The 25,471-nt window shown below is 42.7% G+C and overlaps 2 protein-coding genes and 1 long non-coding RNA gene across 4 annotated transcripts in view; 1 reads left to right on the forward strand and 2 right to left on the reverse strand.

The window, feature by feature from the left end:
- Positions 1-440: 440 nt before the first annotated feature.
- Positions 441-12,102, reverse strand: XK (X-linked Kx blood group antigen, Kell and VPS13A binding protein). Its single transcript, XM_083438945.1, has 3 exons — positions 11,682-12,102; positions 9,065-9,327; positions 441-3,360 (listed from the first exon to the last, which is right to left on the reverse strand). Exons 1-3 carry the CDS (start codon positions 11,924-11,926, stop codon positions 2,531-2,533), a joined length of 1,338 nt encoding a protein of 445 aa, XP_083295071.1. The 5' UTR covers positions 11,927-12,102; the 3' UTR covers positions 441-2,530.
- A 1,011-nt stretch (positions 12,103-13,113) lies between these two features.
- Positions 13,114-25,256, forward strand: LOC310676795. Its single transcript, XR_014510753.1, has 3 exons — positions 13,114-13,359; positions 22,580-22,686; positions 24,994-25,256. It is a non-coding gene; the product is annotated as an uncharacterized lncRNA (long non-coding RNA).
- LANCL3 (LanC like family member 3) overlaps positions 14,454-25,471 on the reverse strand; it is a 29,332-nt gene continuing 18,314 nt past the window's right edge. The window contains exons 3-5 of one of the 2 annotated variants that reach the window (XM_083438946.1): positions 25,001-25,210; positions 23,501-23,708; positions 14,454-19,856 (exon numbers count right to left, since the gene is read on the reverse strand). In XM_083438946.1, the coding sequence (XP_083295072.1) occupies positions 19,697-19,856; positions 23,501-23,708; positions 25,001-25,210 (578 nt within the window). In that variant the 3' untranslated portion in view covers positions 14,454-19,696. The remainder of the gene's footprint in view (positions 19,857-23,500; positions 23,709-25,000; positions 25,211-25,471) is intronic. The other variant, XM_083438947.1, reaches the window with a different exon arrangement.

Raw genomic sequence — 25,471 nt, forward strand, 5'->3', positions numbered from 1 at the left:
GATGGTCCCCCAAGTAGAAGAATACATGCTCTCCAAGGTGTATCTTGTGCCATCATTGTATGCCTTTCAACTATTGGTCAAGGCACATCCCATTACTCAGGCCTTTTGGTTTAGTGGATATATTCCCTCCTACTGTATTGCTGTTCTGTGCTGCTGTTTTGATATTGGTTAGTTTACTGGTTTTCTGGCTTTGAGCTTGTTTTAATTGTGACATTTTTGTAACCCACTCCCGGATCATTTGACAATGGGCAGGCTATAAGGCCAGTATAGGAATACTTGTATAAATAAATAAAATAAGGAAGTGAAAATAATAAATAAAATCACCAACAGCTCAACTAACTTCTCCTACTGACTATAGCATTCTGTGTTCCAAGTGATGTGCTGCCCTCCCCTCACAACTCAAAACTCAAAGAAGGTAAATTACAAACACCCATACATCATTTTCTCTTCAGAGACTAATCATTTTATTCTGGGAACAAATCAGCTTTCCAGATATAAAACAATAACCACCAGGTGTTATTTCTTTTTCTTTTTTAAAAATAAGAATATCAAGGAGGGGGAGTTTGCTACATGTGCACAGATAAGGTGACCGTATTATATTTTGTATAAAAAGATAAAGATACACATTTGTCATGCTAATTCACGCTAAAACTTGCCCCCTGATCCTGCTGTTACATGGCTGCACTGTTCAAACACACTTAATTCATTTTATAAAATTTATATACTGCTTGGTTGTAGAACTGGGCAAAAGGCAGCACTTTTTTATGTGTGTTTCAATAAAAACCAGAAGCAAGAAACCATGACTCCACCTTGCACCAGCTAATTGCACCATGGATTTCAGCTACCATGGTGCCAGCTATTGTCGGCACTGCAGTGGCAAAGGTCATTTTAAATATTATTTATATTTCTATAGAACTGGTTCGGTGTATTAAGTTGCTTTACAATTCTTAATTTATCCTCACAGTAACCTTGTGGGGTAAGTAGAGTGTTGATCTTGGGAGTGGGAATGATCCTGGCCAGCACTGATGTGGCCTTGGAAAAGATACTCTTGACCAGTCAAAATTATTGGGAGGTTAAGACTTCAGTTCTTTCTTGGGAGTACACTTTCCTGGGAATAAGCCTCATTGAACAAAGTAAGACTTACTTCCAAGTAAACATGCATAGGACCAGCCTGCAAATCATCACTTTGAGAAATTTTGAAGAAAGGCAAGATGCAAACCCAGTAAACAGTTAAATATAATTATTTGTTCAAAACTCGCCCAATGGCTTTTGCAGCTCACTGGCTTTTGGATCAGGTCCTCCCATTCTCAACGTCCAAATCCACTCTGCCAACCAGGCCATTGTTTTGGAGACCTAATCACTTTAATGTAATAATTCTAGCAAATAGTCCCCCCTCCCCCGCATTTTCAGTAATATCAGTAGGTTTGACTTAATGGAAACATTTGGAAATATTCATGTAAAAGAGTGGATATCAACTGCAAGACATTGCTAAAATTTTCATTGACTAAATGCTTCCTTAACTACTGCTACATTCACCAAAGCTTTCTTAGCATCATACAAAGCAGAAATGTAATTGACCAAGACAATCAGAATCCAACAACAGAAGCAACCTAAAAACCAAGTGTTTAAGCTGTTTGGAGAGAATCAACACTTGTGGCACTTTGAAGGAAAAATTGACAGGACGGGGCCAAGGCCTGAATCAACAGCAAGTTATTTTATCACTTTCCATTGTGGATTCAGAAGCTCCCAGTTCCAATGCACGCAGTCAGGATGAGATCATGTCATACGTAACCCAGATAAATTCGGCACTCAATGGCAGGTGAAGGAGCCCAGTTTGTATAAAGCTTTAAAGCACATTGTTAACCTGTGAGGTTTTGAACGCTCCTTTTCACTAATCGATTTCGGTCCTTGCATGAAATAAGAAGTTCCTTGAGTCAGCCACTTTGTCATTGCCTTGCCTTTTGTTTCATGGCTTGCAGAGGTCCACCTGGACAAAGGTTACAAATACCTGATCTAAAGTCAAGGTGCAGTGAAGCATCCTATCCATAAGGGGGTGCTGTCTGTTTCCAACAGTTAAAATCCCAATTATCTTCACACACTGAACTACCATACCAGCACTGCAATGCTAGGACTTAAATGTGCCTCCTGCCATGGCGGTCAGAGGGATAATCAGAGTGCATCCTTCTTTCTAAACCACCCAAACTAGGGGTGGCAACCTGAGGCTCCAATATGTGGCCCTGCAGACCTCCCCAATCCACATCCCCACCCAAGTCACACCCACCTTGAATGTTTTTGCTTGGCAGGAATGTGCCCTTGAACTCTGATTATGCCTCTTGCTTGCCTGGATTTAGGAAGGAGAGAGGAGTATGTGAAGAAACTAGCCTTCTGTACAAAGGAAAAATTTACATTTGCTGCTCCGCCCACTTTTTCCTCTGGACCCGCCCACCATTGGGATGTTTCCCATAAAGGTTTCCAGACCCAGGGGCTAAAATAAGCATGTCTTGAGAGTGGTGGCTCCTTGACAGCAGTTCTAGGCATTGGACGAAACACTTTGGTGGGCATTTCCATTATAGGATTCATTTGCCTTGCAGCTGTCCTGGGCATCGTCAACAGTATCGTCTGGGGTCTTCAAGTCTGCCTTTTCCCCAGAGTTGCTGGGTGCAAGAGGTTTGCATACATAGCAAAACAACTTGAAACACAGTGCCAATCCTTCTGAAATATTGGAGGAGAAAAGTTTTTTGCACGGGTGGCAAAACTGGTAGAAGACGAGCATAAAAAGAACAGCTATGCAATAGCCAATCAGCAACTGTAAGACCAGCAAAGGGGCACATACATACGTGTAGACATCAGTCTTGTACATATACCACATCAGCAAGAGGAAAGCATTCTCAAGGAACCTCACAATGTAATATAAAGCCAGCCTGTACCAGTTTTGGGATTTGTCAATTAAGTCGGAATCATTCAACTTCAGCTGCACAGCTGACCAGCAAAACATATTAATACCGGCATACAGGAAAGTGAGAAGGCACAAGACAATGGCAGTGCCCACTTTGCTCAAAGCCTTCTCTATATTTTCCGGCAAAGTGCACTTACTTTGCCAGAAGAGAATCCACGGGTGAAAGAAAAAAGCAAAGAAATTCACTAGCACCACTGGGAGGATCCAGATTTGAAGGACAGAGCTGAAGAGGACCAGGACTATCACCCTAGTGGCAATCTCAAAGCTTCTCCAGAGGAAGATGCAGAGGTAGGCAGCAGGCTTCACACTGATGTCGTAATCGTCATACTTAATCTTAATGGCCAGGATGTTGCATCGCAGTGCTCCATAGACAATCGACAGGAGAGAAAGGACCATGAAGATGCCTGAGGAAAGAGAAGGCAATCAACGTTTCTGAAAGCAGCCAGAGAGCATCGTACGGCAGGAACATGTGGCTGACTCAAGTGGCCTAAACTGATGTGGCTTATATTATCTTCTTAAGCACTATCCCAGTACGCACTTTTCCTAGTCCATGTGCCTAAACCATGTAGAAACAATGAGTAATGAACTGGGGCCCTCAAATGCATGCATGTTCCATGGCAGCTCGAGGACAATATTTTAGCATGTTGGGGCTTGAGAGAAACATCATTCTCATCAGCGTCAGGTACAAACCACAAAGCTATTCAAGTCTCAGCAGCTGTACTGAATTTGCTGCAAGAGCAAACTCAAGGCTTTCAGTCACTGAGCTTTAAGTGTGCAAAGTGCTAACTAGCAGCATTTCACTATTCCTCATTCAATAATACTGTGTTATCCCCGTTTTGCCCACTTGGGGGAGGGGCCACAGCTAAAAACGAAATGATAACAACTTCCTAACTCTGTGGTTGAGATAGGCGTTGAGCCAGGACCTTCTGGGATGCTTCTCATCTTAATAAACAGAGGGTTACTGTCTTAACTCAGTTCCCCTTCCACAGTCACAAATGTTTTTACTTCAATGAGTAATACAGGCTTCCTCAACCTCAGCCCTCCAGATGTTTTGAGACTACAATTCCCACCATCCCTGACCACTGGTCCTGCTAGCTAGGGATCATGGGAGTTGTAGGCAAAAACATCTGGAGGGCCGAGGTTGAGGAAGCCTGGAGTAATACATGCCAGTTGCTTCCTGGGATTCAAACTGTGGGCAACACTCAGGTGCCCAATTCCCTCAGGGTTTTATTTTAAATTCAGTCAGGGTGTTGCAATCAAGAGGGGTGTCTCTGCCACATCCTCTGGTTCTCCACATCTTAATTACATCCTTTGAGGTGCTTTGCACTGAATGGGCAAACAGGGTGGCAGGGAGAGAGATGAATGACACAGTACTAACCATCACAGTATTTGGGGTGCCTCTGTGTGGGTAGAGCTTTGAATGATGACCCACACTCATGAAATCTGTTACCAAGCCTTGCAAGTTCAATACAATCTAATATAGTGTTCCGCATACACTGTAGTCTTGAATCTACTCTCTTTGGATTATCCTGTTGCAATGTGAATGAAATTAGATCAACATGTTGAGTCTAGCCATTCATATCTAATGCTTGCTTTCTCCTAAAATATGGGTCCTTGACTTGTTATGGGAAAAAATGTGCAAGTGCTTTCACAGAATAACAAGACCTTACAAGAATGTATTTCATTTGTCATTCAGGTGCTCCAAATATATCTACATACAGCAATTATCTTTCAGTGGAGTGAAGAGCATGGATATTATTTTGATGAAGTCTTAATGCTTGGATTTTATGTTTTTTTTTAATTGTTGCTTTGCAGGTATTTGGGTTTTTGTTATTTTTGAAAGTCACACATTTGAAGGTCATTTTTTAAAAATACAAGTACTGGATTTCTTTTGCCACTCAAACTGGTTTTTCAATGTATTTTTAAACCAATACTGGACTTGTTCCAGACCATTCATTTCAGCGATATCCTGCCAGAAACTGCTTTGTTACCTTCCCATAGCTATGTCAGGTGGAGATTATTTCAGATTACAACTCCCATTATTACTCAAACCGTACATCAAAGGAGCAACCAAGCAAGGCAGCAGCACAGGGCTGTCACTTGGTTGGGTCGGCTGTGCCAAGGCTTTGTAGGCAGGGTGATAGGAGACACACTAGAACAGCCTGAGGGCCAAATCTGGGAGTGGAAATTGTATGGCGAGTTGCAAATCCTCAAGAAGCAAACTATACCATCATAATGATGCATTACAATAACGAAACCAAACGTGCCTCCTTTTTAAGGTACAGGAGGGGAGTGAAACTTGGCCCCTCCACCTGCCACTAAAGCTGCAGGAATAGGCAAATCACTCCTTCAGTCCTCCCTACACTCCTAGCCAAGGCTCAGACAGGAAGCAGGGGCTTACGGGACCCCATTCCTCAGCCTCTTTCCAGCAAATCCTCCACCAGTGGCTGGGAGAGAAAGAGGAGATGCTGCTTTCTCCTCAGCCTGCCGCTCTGGCAAGGGCCACAGAAGGGAGGGTTCCCGTCCCCTCAGCGGCTCTTCCGTTGAGGGAGTCTTGGCAGGTGCAGGTTCCCGCCCTTGTCCCATTGCTGCAGCCCTGTGACAGCCTCTCCACCACAGAGGCCGGTCAACCTGACTGACTTGCACAAAGGAATCCTGAATTTCTGCACGTCCTGCTAAGTTACCTTCTTTCGACTGTGTCAGTGAAAATTTCACACTTTGCTCCATACTTGCTAAAGACTGGCAACTGACCACACACTCAAAACTAAACGGAACAAATGACATAAATTATGAGTATAGCAGAAGAGCCAAATTATCAGAAGAGGCACAATTCTGAAGCCCTTCTGAATTTAGGACCTTAAATTCTTAACCTTAAAAAATAATTTGTGTGTGTGTGTGTGTGTGTGTGTGTGATGAGAGATTTAGGAGGGTGGCAAGATTTAACCTCCCTCTCGCTCTCTCTATATATATACACAATAAACAGTATCATTAAAACAAACATAAAACAGTAGTATAAAATAATATTAAAACAGGAATTCCGTAGATTTAAACAAATAAAAACAGGGTCTCACGGGGTCACAGAGGGAACTCAGGACTCAGCAATCTTTTTCTATTATTTTGTTTCTGTTTTGACTATTTATTTGTGCTTTTATCTTGTATTTTTATCTTGTGAACCACCTTGAAGGGTGGTACATAAATCTAATAGATAAAAATAAATAATAAAATAATGCCAGCATCCTAAAGCATTTCACTGTTTTGTAGCAAGACCAAAGTCTCAACTGGATCACATTGCATTTCTAGCCCACCTCAGCTCCATGACAGAACTCAAGATAGCATACATTGGTTCCTGGGTGATTTCCCATCCAGAGACCCCAAACTGCTTACCTACAGCTAGCTTCCCATATCATACGTTTTCTGACCATAACCACTCAAGGGGGAGGAAAGGAGTAAATGGAGGGGAGGTTGCAGTGGGGAGAAGGAAGGCAGGGCATGTCTCTGCAGAGCTACATACAATCTGGGTTGGTGGGCCAGTGAAGAAAGAAACAGTAGCTGGGGATGCAAATTATGTGCCCCCCCCCCAGTGCCTGCTCTCTGAGGTACCGCAGTTGTCTCATTTTATGCAATGCATGTATGGGGAACTTCAGGCCTAGAACCCTCAGCAATTTTCAATGGAAAAAAAGAAATTGGATCTAGTCATTTAATCTTAGTTTCGGAAAGGAAAGTGTTTGCTAGATGCTCAATTGGTTGCCCTGCGGAGAATGAAAATGCCAATTTACACATTATGCGGCAGCCCAAATCCATTTTGCACAATAACTGGAAGTTCCAAAGAAGTGGGTATGTGAGTGATCCACACTCTTGGTTTCTGATTTTTTACATTGCCCATGAAGAGGATACTTGCACTGCAAGATATGCAGGCTCCAAATGTATGTATGAGAATTTATGCATCTCGAGGAAATGGCTGGCACATGTAGAAGGTCCCAGGTTCTTCAGTCCCTGGCATCTTTGGGTAGGCTTGGGAAAGACTTCCTGTCTGAAACCCTGCTGCCAGACAGTGTGGGCAATGCTGAGTTAGATGGACCAAAGGCTGACACAGAACAGATGTACACGATTGGCTATTACAATAGGGCATGAGTCACCTGCACATCAACTTTATGTTGATGTTATGTTAAGCTTTATGTTAAGCTTTATCTAAATCTACTTACACTGCCTGGGGGAGGGGGGGGGAATGCAAGATCAGTCAAGTGACTAGCTCATCACAACTGCTCCATTTATTTTAATTTAATACTTAGCAACCATCCACTTGTCTGCGGTCATCAGGATTTTTGGTTTATTAATCTTTCAGGGCCACATTCACTGCTATTTCAATGTACTCCTGAAACTTGTTTAACTTTAAAGCAATTAATCTCTGGACATGAGTCTGAAAGTGCTAAAGTTAATTTCAGACCTCTAGTAGGATTTCCCACACATATACTCTTGTAACTCTGGGTGTCTTCAAGCTGCTCCTTTGAATTAATTTTCACATAGAATGTGTTGCAAGAAGTTGTCTCTATATCCAGATTCCCCAATGTAGATCTGGAACAGTTTACTATATTATATGTATTTCTGATGCGAGACAAAATTACGCTCTTTGCTTGTTTGCAACATCAGCATTCTTAGTGACTCCTCCCCAAGCATCACTGCAAGCAAATATTTTAAACATAGTTTTAAAAATCAAGTAGCCAGCTGTCTGTGTCCATAGAAGTTTGTTAATGTTTGAAAAAGGCTAAGACAGGGGTTGGCAACCTAAGGCCCATGGGCCACAAGCAGCCCACGGGGGTCATTTAAACACCCCATGAGCCACCCCAAAACCGAGCCACCCGCTCAGCAAGTGTTCCCCCCCCCCCCCAGCACGGGGACTCACTTCCATGACACTGAAAATTGCATCTGCACGGACGCAGATGCCGGAAATCATGGGTGTGTGTGCAGTCCGGCCCACGGAGAGATCTCCTCTGGAGTGAACTGGCCCAGGTGAGGTAAACCTTGCCTACCCCTGGGCTAAGTGTGGTGTAGTGGTTAAGAGCGGTGGACTCATAATCTGGTGAACCGGGTTTGATTCCTCGCTCCTTCACATGTAGCTGCTGGGTGACCTTGGGCTAGTCACACTTCTCTGAAGTCTCTCAGCCCCACTCACCTCACAGAGTGTTTGTTGTGGGGGAGGAAGGGAAAGGAGAATGTTAGCCACTTTGAGACTCCTTTGGGTAGTGATAAAGTGGGATATCAAAGCCAAACTCTTCCTCTTCTTTTTCTAAGCTGTCCTGTTAGTATGCTCCAAGCAGCTAAGATTAGGGATGAGATATTACAGAGTGGGGAGTCTTGGTCTCATTGTTTCTACTTTTATGAATTAAGCACTGGGGGGGGTGCATCCCTAGGGATGGGGAACCTGTTATCTCCGGGTGTTCCTGGACCACAGTTCCCTCATCTCTGACCTTTGCCCATGCTGGCTGGGGCTGACAGAAGTTGGGAATTCTCCCTGCTATAATTTGTAGAAGGGCTTTCCGCTTCTTATAACCTAGTCTGTAACTCTTAGTAGAGAAACAGTCTGCTTAATTTATTTGCTATATTTATGTAAAGCTACTCAATACGGGCCTCTTGAGTGAGATGGGCGCACAACCCTAGAGTCTGTCAAGACTGGCCCGTACGGGCAGGGGTACCTTTACCTTTACCTTTTACTCAATAACATTTTTCTCTGGCTGGCTTTCAGCACAAAAATGACAGTAGTACAATCAAAAACGTAATAGCCTACATTAAATAACAAATTGCATCCTAAAGATTTCTGGCGCACACATTTCCAACAAGGAGTAGAGTAAAAGCAAATAAATATATATTTACAGCACATACACAGAGATTCAGAAAGCTAAAAGCACGGGTTTTCAAAAGGGTTGGGGGAATTTTAATAACTCTTCACCCGGTGCCAAAACAACCATAAAGTAGGTCATTAACCATTTCCACCTGCATCTGGTTTCCTAAATAGCACATTAAGTGAGAGGATATAGCTATTACTTACCCATAATCCCTATCTCTAAACAATCACCAAAATGGAGTACTGAAAAATGTACCAATTATACATACTTCTGGCTGCCGTCATCTCCTGCTGGAGGACACATATGTACAGCTGAAGCGTCAGCTGCGGTGCAGAGCCTAGGAAAGCTTGGATCACCGATGCCCGACTAAACGCAGATCTGTGTGTAAACAGCTTGCCCTCAGCTTGGCCCACTTCCTTCTCAACTTCTTCCGAATGTCCATCTTTTGGCATCTGCCTCTTCTTGGTGATGCTGACATAAGGCTCCTCTATTCTGCCTGCATGAAAGTAAATATAGAAAACCTCCACGCACCTGTGGGGCGAAATGGACAAGAGTAGATGTTGCTTTAACATAACTTTTCTGAAGTTCACAATTGCTTTTAAGTAGGATGTCCGATTAGAAAGAAGTTAAGGTGGGCATGAGAAACACCCCTTTAGCCCATTCTTAAGATTCTGAAAATCATGGGTGGAATTCAACCACCATGCCTCACCAGCACAAGGGTGTCCACTTGCAAAGGGAGAAGAGGGGAAGAGCATTCCATTACGCAGGTAGAGATCCTTTTGCTGATGGAATATTTGTGTTGCACTAAGCTCTACACAACTCCACATAATCCTATGGAGAACACATTCTTGACAGGTCCCTGCTCAAATTGTTCTTGAGAACATTTAAGGAATGACATTCTTCAGCCTGCTTAGGAAGTTAATATGTATTATTGTTGTACAATAACATTTCAATCATTATTATTGTGCATCAGAAACACATAGTATAATAGTGTATAAACAAGATGTGTAAACTTGATGGCTAATTCACTTAACTGGCTTTCCCTATGTCAAGAGTTCCTACAATCACCATGGCCAGTTGAGAAACCATGGAATGATTGCTCTGATGCACTACTACCAAATGCTTCTGGTTCAGGCTCCTTATGTGCAGCTGTGTATATGGACTTACTCTCTGAAGTTACTTTATTGAAACATGGTAACTTTTAGGTCAACAGCAGAATACCTTGGGAGACTGAAATGTTTTTCCAGAGCTTAATATTTATTAATTAACATTGCATTTATACCCCACCTTTTATTTAGAAAGCAAGGAGGGGATTGCTGGCAGGTGATGGCATACATCCAATAATATTAGAAAAGTTTTGGATAACAGTATTAGGCCCTTTAAAACATTGCTATGTTATCCCTCCCTCTGCTTTCCCCCCAATTTGGTGTTTGATTTGCATGTACAATTTTGCTTCAGGAACAAACTGATAAGAAACTTGATACTGCTCATGCTTCTTTGCTTGAAGGGATAACTGCCACAATAGTTAATGATTTATCAAATTTATTTATTTCTGTTAAAGTGCATAACCTGCCTTTCTAGGCAAAAAATTCCATTCTGGGTTGCTTACAATGTCGTCAAAGTTGAGATATGATATATTCAGAGAGCAATAAAGGGTAACAAAAGCAATAAAGGGTAACAAAAGTTTAAGTCTTAAGGCACCCTAAAGACTAAGACATTTTTATTACGCCATGAGCTTTTCTCTCTTTTTTTGCTGCAACCGACCATCACAGTTACCTCCCTGAAATTAAAAACAACAAAAACAGAAAGGAAACCGATAGAATAATTTGTTAGGAAAATACTTGCTGAAACAATACATGCTGAAGCATCACAATTTACCTCTGGGTGGTGAGAGAAAGAGAGAGAGACTTGAAAATGGCAAATTGCTTCCAGGATGATGACGTGTGTGGGTGGATATTTTAAATAATAATAATAAAATCAAAGCAGTTTGATTTTGGCATTACTACGTTATTATTCTGTTAACAAAAAACAAGGTGCCTGAAGAGGAGGTTATAAATATTTTCAGTAGATAAAAATAGGTTTGAAATATCCACAGTTTCTTCTGCTTCAATTTTCAAAGAGCAATTGTGTGTGGTCCACAAGAAACTCAGCCTCCTTCCTCTTTATTTAGTCTTACTCACAAGCTGAAATATTTTCACTCAACCCAAAAGGTAGAGACTACTCAAGATGTGTGAACCTGTTATATTCTCAAGACCAGCTCTCTCACCACTGCCTCCCTTATTCCAAATCCATAAGCACACTCTACAGATGGGCGTGCCTGTGACCAAACGCAGGCATGCTTCTCTGCCAGTTATTGCTCACAGGCAAAACTGGAGCAGGCAGCTGTGCAGCTAGGAAGCATCACAGACCCTTAACCGCACACAGTACAGACCCATTAACAAGCATGGGGAGGGAGGGAGATTTCCAAGCATATAAAAGGAGACCACGTCCTGATGGATGCAGCAAACAGCTTAACACACACAAAACCCCAGGACCTTTAATTCACTATAAACAAAGTGGTCCATTATCTTGCACATCTGACCCAACAGAGAGCCCTTGCGCTATCTTAATGGTCACAATTCCCTATCCAGATCTCTCGGCATAGAATCCACCATTGAAGCGATCAGCTTTCTTTAATTAATAATAAGGCTGGAACTGGTCCCCAATTCAGACACTCGAGTGTGTGTCCAGCATTCCGAGATGTCTGACAGCCATTGTGGGGCGTTGCTCTTCCAGCGCAACTGGGGCGGCGACCCCCTTTCCGCCCCCGGCCAGCCCTCCCCGCTTGGGCGGTCCCTCCCCTGCAGGAGCACCTGCGGGGATCGGGGCCCACGCCCCCCACCCACCTGACGAGGGGTCCCAGCTGCAGGATGTGCAGGAGCAGCACGAGCGGCCTGTCTTTGCTGAGGTCTCGGTGGATGAAGACGAGGCTGAACTGGACCAGCACGCAGGGCAGCAGCGCGAAGAGCAGCGTCAGCGACTGCCAGATGCGGTCGCCCGCCGAGCGGTAGGTGCTGCTCAGGTACAGCGCCAGCGCCGTCTCGGCCACGAAGAGGAAGAGCGACACCAGCACCGAGCCCGGGAATTTCATCGCCGCCGGCGGGGAAGCCAGCCGGGCCGCGGCTCAGTCAGCGGGCAGCAGCAGGGCAGGGCTGGCCACGCGCGGAGCTCCGCAGCCGAGGCCGCCAGCTGCCCATCTCCCGGAGCCCAGCGAGGAGCCAAGCTGCTTGGCAGGAGACGCCCGAGCCGCGCCTTCGCCAAGCGCCCGCTAGGGGGCAGGCCTGGGCGAGATGCTGCTGCGGCGCCGGCCGCCCAATTGGACGAGGCTCGCTGTCTTCGGCGCCGCTCGAGGGGATGGCGGAGGAGGATCCACGAAAGAATCCGAAGTGCCGGGCCTGGAGTTGCGAACGCTGCCGTTGTCTCCTAGACCCGGATCCCTGGGGGATGGCTGGCTGCTTGCTTGCGGCTCCCTCCCCAGCTGAATAGGCCGCTCTGTACATGCGCAGGTGCGCTCTTGTTCACCTGGCTTCTTAGATTCCAAGGCCTGGGCCTGGCTCAGGTTAAGATCAGGGGTAGCCCATCCTAGTCTGTACCAGCAGCAGGACAAATTTGAGTAAAATGTCGGGTGAGGGGGCAGGTGAGCCCTGCCACACATAATCATTCACAAGTCACAGCACATGCTCAGCATTCGAATGGCAATGCCCATCGACCTTGTGGGTGGCAGCCCCCTGAAATATTTTATTGGGGACTTGGACCCTTAGGAGTTGCCTGGTATGTTTGCTACTAGGATCGCCATCCTCCCACCAAACCAGAGACATATTAAATATGCTTTTAACTTATGCCTGACAGGCAGAAATTCAATGGGTGGCCATTGCCTGTATTTTCCTAGAGATAAGATACTCCACCTGGTGTATTTTTTAAACACCAGATGAGCCTCGTCAGAAAACAAGCTGGCAACACCACTTACCAGGAGAAGATCCAGGTTCAGGTATCTGCCCAGGTATGAGGCACACTGGACAGTCTCTCAGGCTTGGCCCCACATGGCTGGCGTGGGGATAAAATGGGTGGGGTGAGGTCCATGCACACTGTTCCAATTTGAGGAAAGGCGAGATAAAAGTGAAGCATCTGGTGGGCCACACTTGAGAACAGGGAGCTGGACTAAATGGTTCATTGGTCTGATTCCACAAGGCTCCTGTATACAAATCTTAAATATGCGGTCTATTACAGAGCACAAAGGTAAGTCCCTCTGAGTTCAGTAGGACTTAATCTCTAATAAATGCTAAGGTTTGGAATTGTTCACTAAACATTCCAATAAGGTGTTTTTAGTGGACATGACTCTCCACTGTTTCCTTGTTCTGCATTACAGAAGGTTTGCTCACTCCCTGGTCCTATTAACATATTTGAACAACTACCACCTTCCTCACAGCTTGTATTTGAACTTTATGACCAGCATTTGGGTGGAGCTCTCTGTGCCAAGGAATTACCTTCTTATAGTGGCCTGACAGCTCAGGCTGTAGTACAAAGGTAAGCCAAAGGTAATTGTTTAGTTTCGACTTTTTAATACAAAGAAATGACACCAATCAGGAGCCCTATGTATAGTCACCTCCCACGCCAGAACAAATAGTTCAACCACATATACAGACTTACAAAAGAAAAGCAAACACTCAAACTACAAAAGACAGGTTTTGTTTTTTAGGTATAGAACAGCTGGTTTTTAAAAACATTTTTTGTAAAGAAGAGGAGAAATGTAGTTGACATTCCACAAGCACCTACCTTGGGTGAGATTCAACATTGTGCCAGAGTGGAAACAGCAGGGCTCTCCTACTTCACCTCCCCCTGCAAGCTCCCCAAGCTCTCAATCTGCTCTGGAGGAGTCCCAACCCCCTGGAAGAGATTTTAGGGGGTACAGCAGGTTCTGGGAGAAGCAGAAGACCCATTTGTACAAGCAGGAGTCCATTGCACAAGGGATGTCTGGATATCATCACCCATCAGTGTCACTGGAAACCCATTTCCTTCCACTCTGAGAATTGTTTGAAGTGTATGAAACTGTAAGCTGCACAGGTGTGCATTCCCCATTGTCACCAGTGGCAAATGGTCAGTGGACTAGAGGGGAATAGATAGGCTAGTCCCTTAAATGATCCTGGTAAATTAAGAGTATTAAAGCATTAAAGCCTGGTGCTTCCTTCCCAAAGCCCGGGAAGCTTCTGCCCAGCTTAGGGAGGGAGGTGCAATGCTCACACATAGGACATCATCCCCCCCACCCCCACATCACCTTCGCAAGCTGGTGCCTCTGGTCCAAACTGTTCCCCTACAAAAAAATTCACTGCATGACACCCTGCTGACAGCACTTCTGCCTGCCTCACTCTGTTGGTGCATTACTTTATCCACAAAGTGGCTTGCAAACAGGTCACGGTGGACTTCCAAAGTGTCTAAAAATTCATTCCCTGGAGCAGCTAGTGTTATGCAAATCTCACCATCCCTCTTCTCTGACCTTGCTGGCTGGAGCTGATGAGAGTTTGAGTCCAACAACATCTGGAGGGAGAGAGGTGCCCCTCTCCCAAACCACAGTTTAGCATTGTATCTGTACTGGCCCGTTGTTCCAATAAATACAAAATAGCCACAATACAGTTATACTTTATTTGAATTAAGGCAAAATATCACATAGGTTAAATATAAATAGCATGGATACATGGAGTTCTTCTCTCATTGCTAAGCCAATATTCTGATCACTGCTTTTAAAAGCTAAAAAACAACCCTATTTTAACTATCCCTCCAGTGTACAATACAAAACGAGTACAAGAGACACGCTTTGAAATATCACAGTGTTTAAAACATAGCATGGACTTTTATTTAAGGTGCGATTCTACAAGAATAAATCAAGTTTGTTTGGTAAAGAGACGATATATGACACTGAGCAGGTATCAAAGCAGAGGGTTTTCAATACTAATGAAATGACTACCATGTGCTGAAAGACATGGACAGAGGTAACTAATAAAGGGTACATATCAGCAACATGAAAACATTTCTTCTTGCTCTTTGCTGGTTCTCAGATATACACATTACTTTAAGACTACCTCATGCGCATTGCCACCAGCTTGTGGCTTTGCCAGCACATGAACTTGTTAATGGACATTTGCGAGCAGACCTCTGGTCTTTACTAATATTTTGAGCTTGAATCTACTTCAGTCAATGCCAACATTTATAGTGATAATGCTGCGACGTCTGTTTATTGAATTCCTTCCCTCTACAGGTGCATTGATACCCTTATTTTGTCACTAACTGAAGTCACTACTTATTCACCCAGGCTTTTGGTTGATACTGAGGTATGGTCAGGGTCATTGTGTGCGCTGGTTCTGTGGTCTGCAGTACTCATGTGGGGAGCTGCAATCCTCTGATTTTAGTTACTTTAGTATTTTTTTGTATCCAGTGGTTATTCTTAAGTTATTCTGTTCTTTTATTGTTGTATTATGAACCCCTTGTCATCCTATTTGGATGATGGGCGCTCTAAAACAAACAAATGACAAAATCATCCTCAAAGGCATGGTTTTCTCTAGTCAGGGAATATTCATTGATAGGAAGCTGTATAAATGTAATCATCTTCATCTTTACAGTGATGTGCTTAATTCCAAGTAAGTGTTCCCTGACACATCACCTTTTAGGATTGAAGACCCCCTCTGCACTACATATTTAAAACAGCATTATACCACTTTCACTGTCATGGCTTTCCCCTAAAGAATCCTGGGAACTGTAGTTTGGGGAAAACAGTGATGGTTTAAAGTGGTATGATACTGCTGTAGAAGAAGAAGAAGAGGATGGATTTGATATCCTACCCTAAGGAGTCTCAAAGCGGCTAACATTCTCCTTTCCCTTCCTCCCCCACATCAAACACTCTGTGAGGTGAGTGAGGCTGAGAGACTTCAGAGAAGTGTGACTGGCCCAAGGTCACCCAGCAGCTGCATGTGGAGGAGCAGGGATGTGAACCCGGTTCACCAGATTACGAGTCTACCGCTCTTAACCACTATGTGTAGTGCAGATGAGGCCTAAGTGATTTTGTGGAAGTCTTTGTTTGTATTTCTGAGCTCCTGCCAAAAATAGCCCCAAATAGAGGCTCAAGCCCACTATCACTGTATTCTTTCCCCTCCATCAGGGAAATGGCAACAAGGATTAAACACTGAATGTAATGGTTGAGATTAGTTTCTTTCTACATGTAACAGAGGGATTTAAGAATATTATCCCCACTGTATATATTATACAAATATTGTATAGAAAATATTTTTGGTCTATCACTATATAACCTTACTACATTATAAATATTTTTGATCAGCAAGCAGCACTCTGCTTTGTAAAATAAATATTAAATATCATGGTCTGCTATACCATATTGCTTTAGTTAAACTTAACTGATAACCAATTACTATCAGGGTTAACATGTGAAAACTACAATTTTCAAAACATGCCAAAATGTGAGGAGCATGCACAGAGACCTAAAAGCAATAATAACTTTGATAAACTTCATCCAGAAGTATAATAACAGCTCTCTTCAAATAACATAGCTATGTTATCTACAGTTTGTAAACACAAGAATATATTTTTTTATCACAATATTGTTCACTGAAAATATGCACTTAAGTATATATACAAATTGATAGCACGAGGGACTACTAGCAAAGTCTGTATGAACAGAAATTATTCACCAGTACACACAAATTATGATAAAATCCTGCTATAATTGAAGTTGATATTCAAGGCAATTCAACTCTTTAAGTGCAGTATATGGGGAATAAATAGTTGTATGATGAAACAAGATTTGTGCTGTTTTGTTGGAATACGCCTAGCCACATCCCTAAAAATGCTGTATTGTTTCATGGGCCCTGAGTATTGCTGGCTTATGGCTTTGCAGTATGTATGCTTTTCTCTCAGCAGTATAAGACTTTTTTTGGTTATTTTCTAAGGCCGCGATCTTAAACACATTAAACTTTGAGAGATTCGCTTCTGAGAAAACACTCTAAGGATTGCGCTTTAAGGCTGTGATCCTATGCATACTTACTTGGGTTGGGAATAAGTCCCACTGAACTCGCTGGAACTTGCTCCTGAGGAAATGTGCACGGGATTGCACTGTAAGTTTCTTGCCTTGAAATTACCTTCGCGCTGGTAGCTACTTAGCCAATTGTATTGTTGCAAGAGCAAGACAGCGTCAAGGGCTGCGATATCAGACTGAGACAGATATTTGTTAGACTTATGTATTTCTTTGCTGAAATTTTATTTTCTGTATACCCAACAGATCCTGACCAAGGTATGCATTCTATATTCATGTCACAGAGGTGGGAAGCTCACACTCTACTGAATACACCTGGGGCAATACAGTTGTACCTTGGAAGTCGAATGCAATCTGTTCCACAAGTCCGTTTGACTTCCAAAACATTCGAAAACCAAAGCGCGGCTTCTGATTGGCTGCAGGAAGCTCCTGCAGCCAGTCGGAAGCTGAAGAAGCCCCATTGGACGTTTGGCTTCCAAAAGAACATTCAAAAACTGGAACACTCACTTCCAGGTTTTGATCATTCGGGAGCCGATTTGTTTGGGTGCCAAGGTGTTCGAGATCCACGGTATGGCTGACTTCAGAAAGTAAGAAGTGGAAGCATAATATGTAATTCTTCTAAGAGCCTTCCTTTTTAATAAAGACAAATCCATACAATGATTTTACATCTTCGTCATCTATATTTTTTTAATGTGCACTTGGGCCTCCTTTACTTGACCACGTGGGATTGCCTTAGGAGATAAGCTGCTGGACTGGACACATTCCCTGTAAATTCTATTTTCTCCTCCAGTCAACAATTTGAATATAATATAGTATAGTGGTGGCTGTTTGCCTTGGCTGAGGAATAAGAGTTCATACACAGACTAGTACTGAAATAATATTATGTAAAGAGGCGGAAAGTGGCACTTCTCCCTGAAATAAGTTACATGGCACAACATCAAAATGCAGAGAGATCAAGGGGGAGAAGCTGCTTTCCCAGCCCCCCCAGAATATTTGTAACATTTAAAAACAAAGTGTCAGGGGAGGACATTATAAGCAAAGCTAGGACCACAGTATTCCTAGCAAATTTTAAATCTGTAGAAAAGCAATAGGTATTTACTAACATGGACATATTTGGTACTAAAACAATAGCTCAGCTCTAATAAAAAATGCTTGTACAATATTTCATACTTTTACTCAATAATTCTACATTTAGTTAAAATAGCTGGCTTTACTATGATCTGAAGATTGTTCCTCATGAGTCACAAATGGCCATAGCGCCTTAGGGGATGATTAACACACCAGGGTGCAGGAATTTTACATCACAAATAGGCACACAATATATGGCAAAGACTAATAACCCATTTTCTTTAAGAAAGCATAATTAAAACACATTATATTACTTAAACTTCTATTTAACTACACAGAGAAGCAACCTAGTACATTTAAGAATTTAACCTGGGCTGAAATCCTAAACACGCTTTATTGACAGCGAGTCCTACTGAACACAAGGGACTTCTAAACAAATGTGTAGGCTTGGATTCCTACAAGATCTTGCGTTGTTTCAGTCTGTTTATGCAATTTTAGGTAGCTGTTACCCATTCCTGAAAAAACTGTACAATATATAGTTGTTTTATAATTAATGGTGGCGGTGGGGGCGGGGCACAATTTGCACCAGTTCTACTTCGCTCCCTTAGCATCCTGAGAGCAGAACATCACCCACAGGGAGCCTTAGATTCAACCCAAGGGGATATTGTTTAATATATTTTATGAAACCAAATGTAGCTCATCAGCAAAGATTATTTTCTTATCCGATGAGGACCCGTGCAATAAGAAGCACCCATCTCTGTTGCAGGATTTTGCAATTTTACTGTAGCTGAGGATTAGAATGAGGGGAGAAAACCTGTTGCCAAAGAGGTAAGCAAAGGCAACAATTTCACCTGCCTACACTGGGAAACAGTGACCTAGAACTGAAGTGGGGAACCTCTGGCCCTGCAGGTGTTGATGGACTAGCACCTTTCATCCCCAGCCAACAATGGCAGAGTTCCCATCTCTTAAGGGCACTATGCCATTATGAGTTAGTCCTTGCCAGGAGGCTACAATGGAGCTTGATTCCTGCAAGGTACATAAAATGGGCTTTATTTTAATGTCTGCTACCTCCTACAACCATCTTAAGACTCTTGCTGGGCAGCTTTCTCCCAGGTTGTTGCCTCATGACCTAACCTAACCTCATGAAGAATTCTGGGGAGCTCAAAACCTGGCATGCTCTTTTGTGGCATTTTGGTTGGCCTAATAAAGACATTGCCCTAATATGAATTTCTGGAATATGTCAAACATGTTTGACAGTTTTACTTTTCTTATTGCCTGCCTTCCCCAAAGGAATGTGCCAATGTACCATAAAAATATACTTTTCGTGTGCTTTTAAATAATGCATTGTTCACATTTCTCCCCCACTTGCACTTCTCTGAAATCCAAATTTGCATTTTTCCTTTAACCAATCTACCTTGTGGAAGACAGAACGCTGTCAGTTTTTGTGAACTTCATTTAACTTCCCTTAATTCATCTGAATTTTGATTCCTTTTCAGTTTTGTAAAAATGCCAGACCCTTTTCTAACCTTCGAATAAAATTGCTACCTATTATTTATAAACCACATGCTTCCCTTCCCAAGCCCCAGAATATATATGTGTGTGTGTGTGTTAAACTTGCTCTCCCCACCCCGCACCCGGCAACGTTAAGGCTATCTCATTAGTGGCAATGCAGAAATGGACATATTCTAAAATCGCTTTCCTTGATAGTGAACTGAAACAGTGCCTTTATCCTGTCCCGGCAGTGGAACATGTTCCATTTTACACAAAGACACTGAAGAGGGGGAATTCAGCTTGGTTAGGCTGTAGCAAGTCAACCAGGAAGCAAACTGTCCCTGAGAAACCTTCATACAGACTGTAAACACTTTCCAGTTCCCGGGATCCAGCCTTAAATTCTTCAGTAAACAAGAATTCAGCAAACCTAAGGGAAAGAAGAAACCAAGACAAAAAAGAGAGAGTTACTCTGTACAGTAACGTCAACATGTTGCTATTTCAAGCCGGATTCAAAATTGTCCTCAGTTTGGAACCAGATTTAATCAAATATGTTCTTATGTGTTATGGACAGATTCATTTCCTGGCTGTGTGGTCGGCGGCATCCAGACCATTTTTAAACCACCCCTGACCTCACACATGGAGCGAACACTGGCACTGCTGCATTGTTGCAAACTCCTCAGCCCACCAGAACCCACTAACTTCAATGAAAGAGTATGGCAGCAATATAACTGCTAGCACATTTACAAAGCTAAGCTATGTCTTGGTATGGTTTCAAATTGGATGGGGGACCACGTGTTGCAATGTGGAAGTTGGACTAGGTGACCTTCTGGATCCCAACTTGAGCTCCATAGATCTGGGCGGGAGGGGGGAATCACAAAAATCCATTAAGGATAGTGGTGTCTTGGTTCCCATGGGAAAAAACCTCAGGTTGCAGTTTCTACCAAAACCTTTACTACTCATATCTCTATAATACAAAAGCAAAGTAACACACATCCCCACCCACGATGAACCAGCAAATGTGTGATTTGTTTTTAGGGTTTTTGGTTTTTTTGCAATTATCATGAAATGCATCCAAGACCAAGCCTTCAAAGGATGACTCTCTTTGGGATGAAAAGCTGTCCTAGCTTCCACAGCTGTGGTGCAACCTTCAAAAGCATCCTTATGTGTCCTTCCAGCCTTAATTTGATGCAGAAATTAAGAAGGTGCTCTTGGCTGATCGTAGAGATAGCAAGAAATAAGAGTCAAGGTTTTCTGTGGTAAAAAGAAGCCTATGTCTTCATATGTTTATTAATACTCATAGCTACTTTCCAAAGCCAAACTACAAAATACTACTTCAGAAACTTTAAAATACCAAGATGTAGATAACAATCCATCTCTCTCTCTCTATATATATATATGTATATGTATATATAATTTTCCAGTGTCATTCCAATAGCCTCATTATAACAATATCAATTTTATCCAGTTAATACAATTATTAATACCAATTAATCAAGTGTCAAATTATATAATTTAATTAAACTGGCCCCCTCGCATGCTAGAGTTAATGAGTTCATTCTTCTACATTTCTTCTGCATTCCAAAGTTTTGATAATTTCCATCACATTCCATTCAGATATAATAATCTCTTATATAGCAGCTTCAACCTTGTGATTTCTATTCATGTTGGTATAACAGATAATTTGTAAAGTTTCAAGTGAGGAACTATAGCTATAATCCTTCTTCTTTCCTGTGTGTGAAAGTTTTTGCCATGAGGTTTCCCCATCCATATATGGTGTTGTATTGTTCATTTCTGCAACTGTTGATGGTTCCCATCATGCCCCAGGAGAAGCTGTTATCTCACAGTTTCTAAAAGTCACTGCATCGCTTCATCCCGTGATTCGACTTCCATAAACAAGCCAACTTCACCATTTTTCCAGCCTAGGAAGAAGGGTCTGAATCCAGACTGCAGATAGTTAATCCAAAAACATCTATAGTGGTACCTCGGTTTAAGAACAGTGTGGTTTAAGAACGATTTGGTTTACAAACTCCGCAAAACCGGAAATAGTGTCTTGGTTTGAGAACTTTACCTTGGTCTAAGAACAGAATCCAAACAGTGGAAGGGCACCGGCAACAGGAGGCCTCAGTTTAAGAATGGTTTTGGTTTAAGAACGGACTTCCGGAACGGATTAAGTGCGTAAACCAAGGTACCACTGTATTCCCATAGCTGGTAGACTCCTTTCCTCCCTGTCGCTGATTTATGGCCAATTATCATGATCTCGAATACATTCCTTTGTGGATAATGGAGGTTAGGGAGGACTTTGCTCTATAGTTTCAAAGCATATCGTTTCTCTCCCCCTTCCCTCTCAGTTCCTTTCTCTCACACACAGTTCCAGTTTTGTTAAATTCCATATTATATTTCAATTTCTTCCATCCTCACTTGTGCGGATATTTTTAATAAAACTTGCATTCTGGGGAGGATTGCCATATCATAAATGTAGAAAAAAGCTTTACATAAGCAAACCGTGGGCTCCCCTGCCTCTTTCACCGAATGAAATCCGCTCTCAGTCCAAACCTTTTACATCCTTGGAGCTGGGTTGTTTTCGCTGTTTTTAATTTCATCATCTCTGGCACATGTCTGTAGTGTACTCCAATTAAAATCCAATTAGCAGGAAAACCTGTGCTTCCAGGAACAGGATGGGGGTGGGGGTGGTCACGGCAGCCAGAGTGCTCCATGCACTCAGTGCCTTTGCTTGCCCTCGCATTCCATGGGGAAGCAAATGCCAGACCACCAGGCAAACTGCGGGTGAGAGCCTGGTTCCTCTTCCATTCAAAGAGGAATGCAGATAATGAAATTTCCCCATCCATTTCTGATTATCTCTGTCTGTCTGTCTCCCATGGTGTTGGGGAAGACTCCATTCGTAGCGCACCAGAAACAGGAAGCTGTAGATAACAATCCTTTGTCCTGTTTCTTCCGGCTTATCTGGCTTCCTAGTCCGTTGGAGTCAGAGGGCTCTAAAAGCCTCATGGAGGAGCTATTGTGCTATTCTGAATGACACCAGTAATTGGGTCTATCACTTTAGTTTTGCTTAAAGTGACAACTGATAGGAGTCAGCACCTTTGGCAAAAGAATGTTAATGTTGTTTAATAGCCGTGAATGTTTCCTGAATAGGCAATTCACCTTCAGAGGAGGAAACAGAGAGAGCTGTGAATTGGCAGTTTTGAAGAGACCACAGAGACAGAGGCTGAGATGGAGAATGAGCTGTGAGTTGGCCCAAGGTGAAGTACTTTGGGGTGCAGGGTGAGGGATCTGGTGTGGTGACGTGGATCTACTGACTTGGAGGAGTGCCTGTTTGCTTCCATGTGTATGCTCTGCTTTTATATTTTTGAATAACGAAAATATCACAGAAATGCCGTAACACCCTAGTGCTCTCTCATTCAAAAGAAACTAAACAGTTGCTCCTCACTGCTTGGAGTATTAGGGCCAAGCCACAGATGACATTAAAACTGTGTTATTGCATTTTATTCGCATGATTTTTCTTTATTTAAAAAATGGAAATAGCTGCCGTGCATGTATGTGTGGGGGGAGGGGGGAGAGCAATATCACTACCTCAGAAAGTGATCCTACAAATTGTCTTCTGCTGTGATCCCAATGAAAAACATGTTCTTCTACCTCCCATGTTGCTATTTGCATTGGGAGGAAAAGCTCCTATTGATGCCAATTCAAAATAGCAGTGCCCAGGGTTTTTTTTATTTAAAAAATAGTATTACAGCTGGGGGGGGGGAGTTTATACTCTTTCCCCACCTCTGCTGCTAGGAGACCCCTACAGCAGCTATTTCCATGTTTTAAAAAATTCACAAGTCCATTAAATGGAAAAATGCTTTTAATGGTACATCTAACTTGGTCCTTAGGGAGGCATTTTAGGTCTCTTCTCTTCACTGCAGAGAAATCAGTCTGAATACAACAGGGACGTTGTTACCTCCAAGAAGCTTAAACTTAAAGGAGCATTAAAAAGCAATATGATCTACAACAAAAAAGTGTGCCGAGCAAGGATTACACCAATATTCAAAGAGGTTCTGTTAAAGAACAAACCTTTGTGCTCTGTAGATGTACTTAGAATTTCCAGTTAGCCTGTATAGGAGCAGGAACACGTAAGCACTGCCAGCCACTCCATGACATATTCCAGGTCCTTTCTTCAGTAGTCCCTTCTGCCAAGTTAGTTCTCCACAGCGGATACAACTGTCTAGATATTGGGGCTTCTTAGAAACTAAGTATGCTTTTGCAAACATGTATGCAATGCCTAGGAAAATAGCAAACCAAAGAAATGTTGTAAGTACCAGTGAAGAAATGAATAATGGAACAATTACTACATAAGATCATATGTATTCTCTCCTTCATATTTATAGGTGTGAAGTGCAGGTTAGTTGACTGGTAACAGGAATAATCACTGTTTTTCAGTTTTAAAAGCCCACCCCTGCCCACTCAGGTATCTTATTTTATGACTGAATGATATAATTCATAGTAGGATGGATAGATAGATAAGATATATTCTGAAGACATGAGAAGAGCCAAGCAGGTCTAGCCAGTTACTGCCTGGGAACCATGATTCCACAAGAAAAGAAAAGCTGAATATAAATGTAAGAACATAATTAAAATTAAATCAAATCCCCAGCTATCCTCACTAAAGTACTCTACTTCACTAACCTGCTTCCCTATTGCAGCCCTCCAAGTGATGCTGAACTACAATGCCCATCATCCTTGGCCATTGGCCATTCTTGCTGTGGCAGTTGGGAGTTGCAGTTCAGCAACATCCACAGGGCGAAATGTTCTCCACACCTTCCCTATTGCCTACTGCAATTAAGGGGGCGGGGGGAACACCTGCCAAGATGCTTGTTTGCAATCTAAATTATGGGCAGGAAAAGGTGGGATGATAAGGAGGGGCTGGTAGCATAGATGATAGCAAAGATCACTGGTGGGCTTTTAAAATAAATAAAAAAGGCTTGGGGGGGAGACACTTTGCAGAAGGTGGGATTTAAAGAATGTATGTGTTGCTTACATTGCTGCAAATCCACTAGACATGCAGCAGTGCACAATTAAGCAGTTTATCAGGCTGGTATTACATTCTGAGCTGCATTACTATATACAGAGGGGATGTTGTAAAAGAATGAATAGGGCTGATCACAAATGTGATTGACCCTGTTTGATTCTTCATGAGTAGGTTTTAGTCCCAGAAGGACCATGATGCTCTCTGCATCAATTTCCACCAGAAAGAAGTCCCTCAAAGGATGCTCCGGATTCTGGTAATGCAAGTAAACTGTCATAGTCACATGAACAAGTTACGCTGCACTGCATTCAGATTTCTAATGGCTGCAGTAGCAAAGGAATCTCCATGTGTTTTGAGAGCTCCCTCCATTGTCTGATCTTCTAGTCACTTCAGTAATACAAAATATTTAAGTAAGAGCGTAACGTTAAAAATGTGGCAGCCTCACATCAAATGTTACGAATAGAATTTGGCCTGTTTCTCAGCAAAACAGCACTGGGTGAAATTGTGTTTTAATGACTAATTTCTGGCATCTACTTCACAGCATCTACATTGAGAAGAACCTGGAGCGCCATGACACCAGTGCACAAGCTCATTCTCCCGTTCAATCATCTCTCCTAGTTCTGGAGGCCAGTTGCAATTCTGCTCTTGATCCATAAGAAAGTCAACACTCTGCCATACTAGTTCCTGATCAGCAGGCGGAATATATTCATAGTAGGAAAGCAGCATCTGTAGGATGGATGAAAGGCCGTGAGCAGCTCCTGTGAAGAACAGAAACAGTTACAATAAAGTAGGTAGCGGTGCACTGAATTTTTGCAGGGTTTTGCATCTTGGAGGAAACCTGCTGTTGGGTGGCTCAAGCTCCACTCAAAGGCAAGCCACCTCTTGCAAAAGAAAAGGTACATTTTGTGTCAGACACTGCACAGTGTGAACCCTCTCCCTCCTTTGACAAATGATTTAAACAAGAGAATGGAAGGGACACGGATCAGCTCCTGGCAAAGGGCTTTCCAACAGAGATGAGG

This window comes from Podarcis tiliguerta (assembly GCF_965153285.1).
Source record: "Podarcis tiliguerta genome assembly, chromosome: 4".
In the NCBI taxonomy this organism is placed as follows: Eukaryota; Metazoa; Chordata; class Lepidosauria; order Squamata; family Lacertidae; genus Podarcis; species Podarcis tiliguerta.

Bases quoted from the DNA above. Each gene is read 5' to 3' on its own strand.
- XK (XM_083438945.1), bottom strand. From the start codon at position 11,926: ATGAAATTCCCGGGCTCGGTGCTGGTGTCGCTCTTCCTCTTCGTGGCC. The intron at 9,328-11,681 runs GTGGGTGGGGGG...TTCGCCCCACAG, and splicing joins CAGCTGGGACCCCTCGTCAG to GTGCGTGGAGGTTTTCTATA. The intron at 3,361-9,064 runs GTATGTATAATT...CTCTTTCCTCAG, and splicing joins GGAGATGACGGCAGCCAGAA to GCATCTTCATGGTCCTTTCT.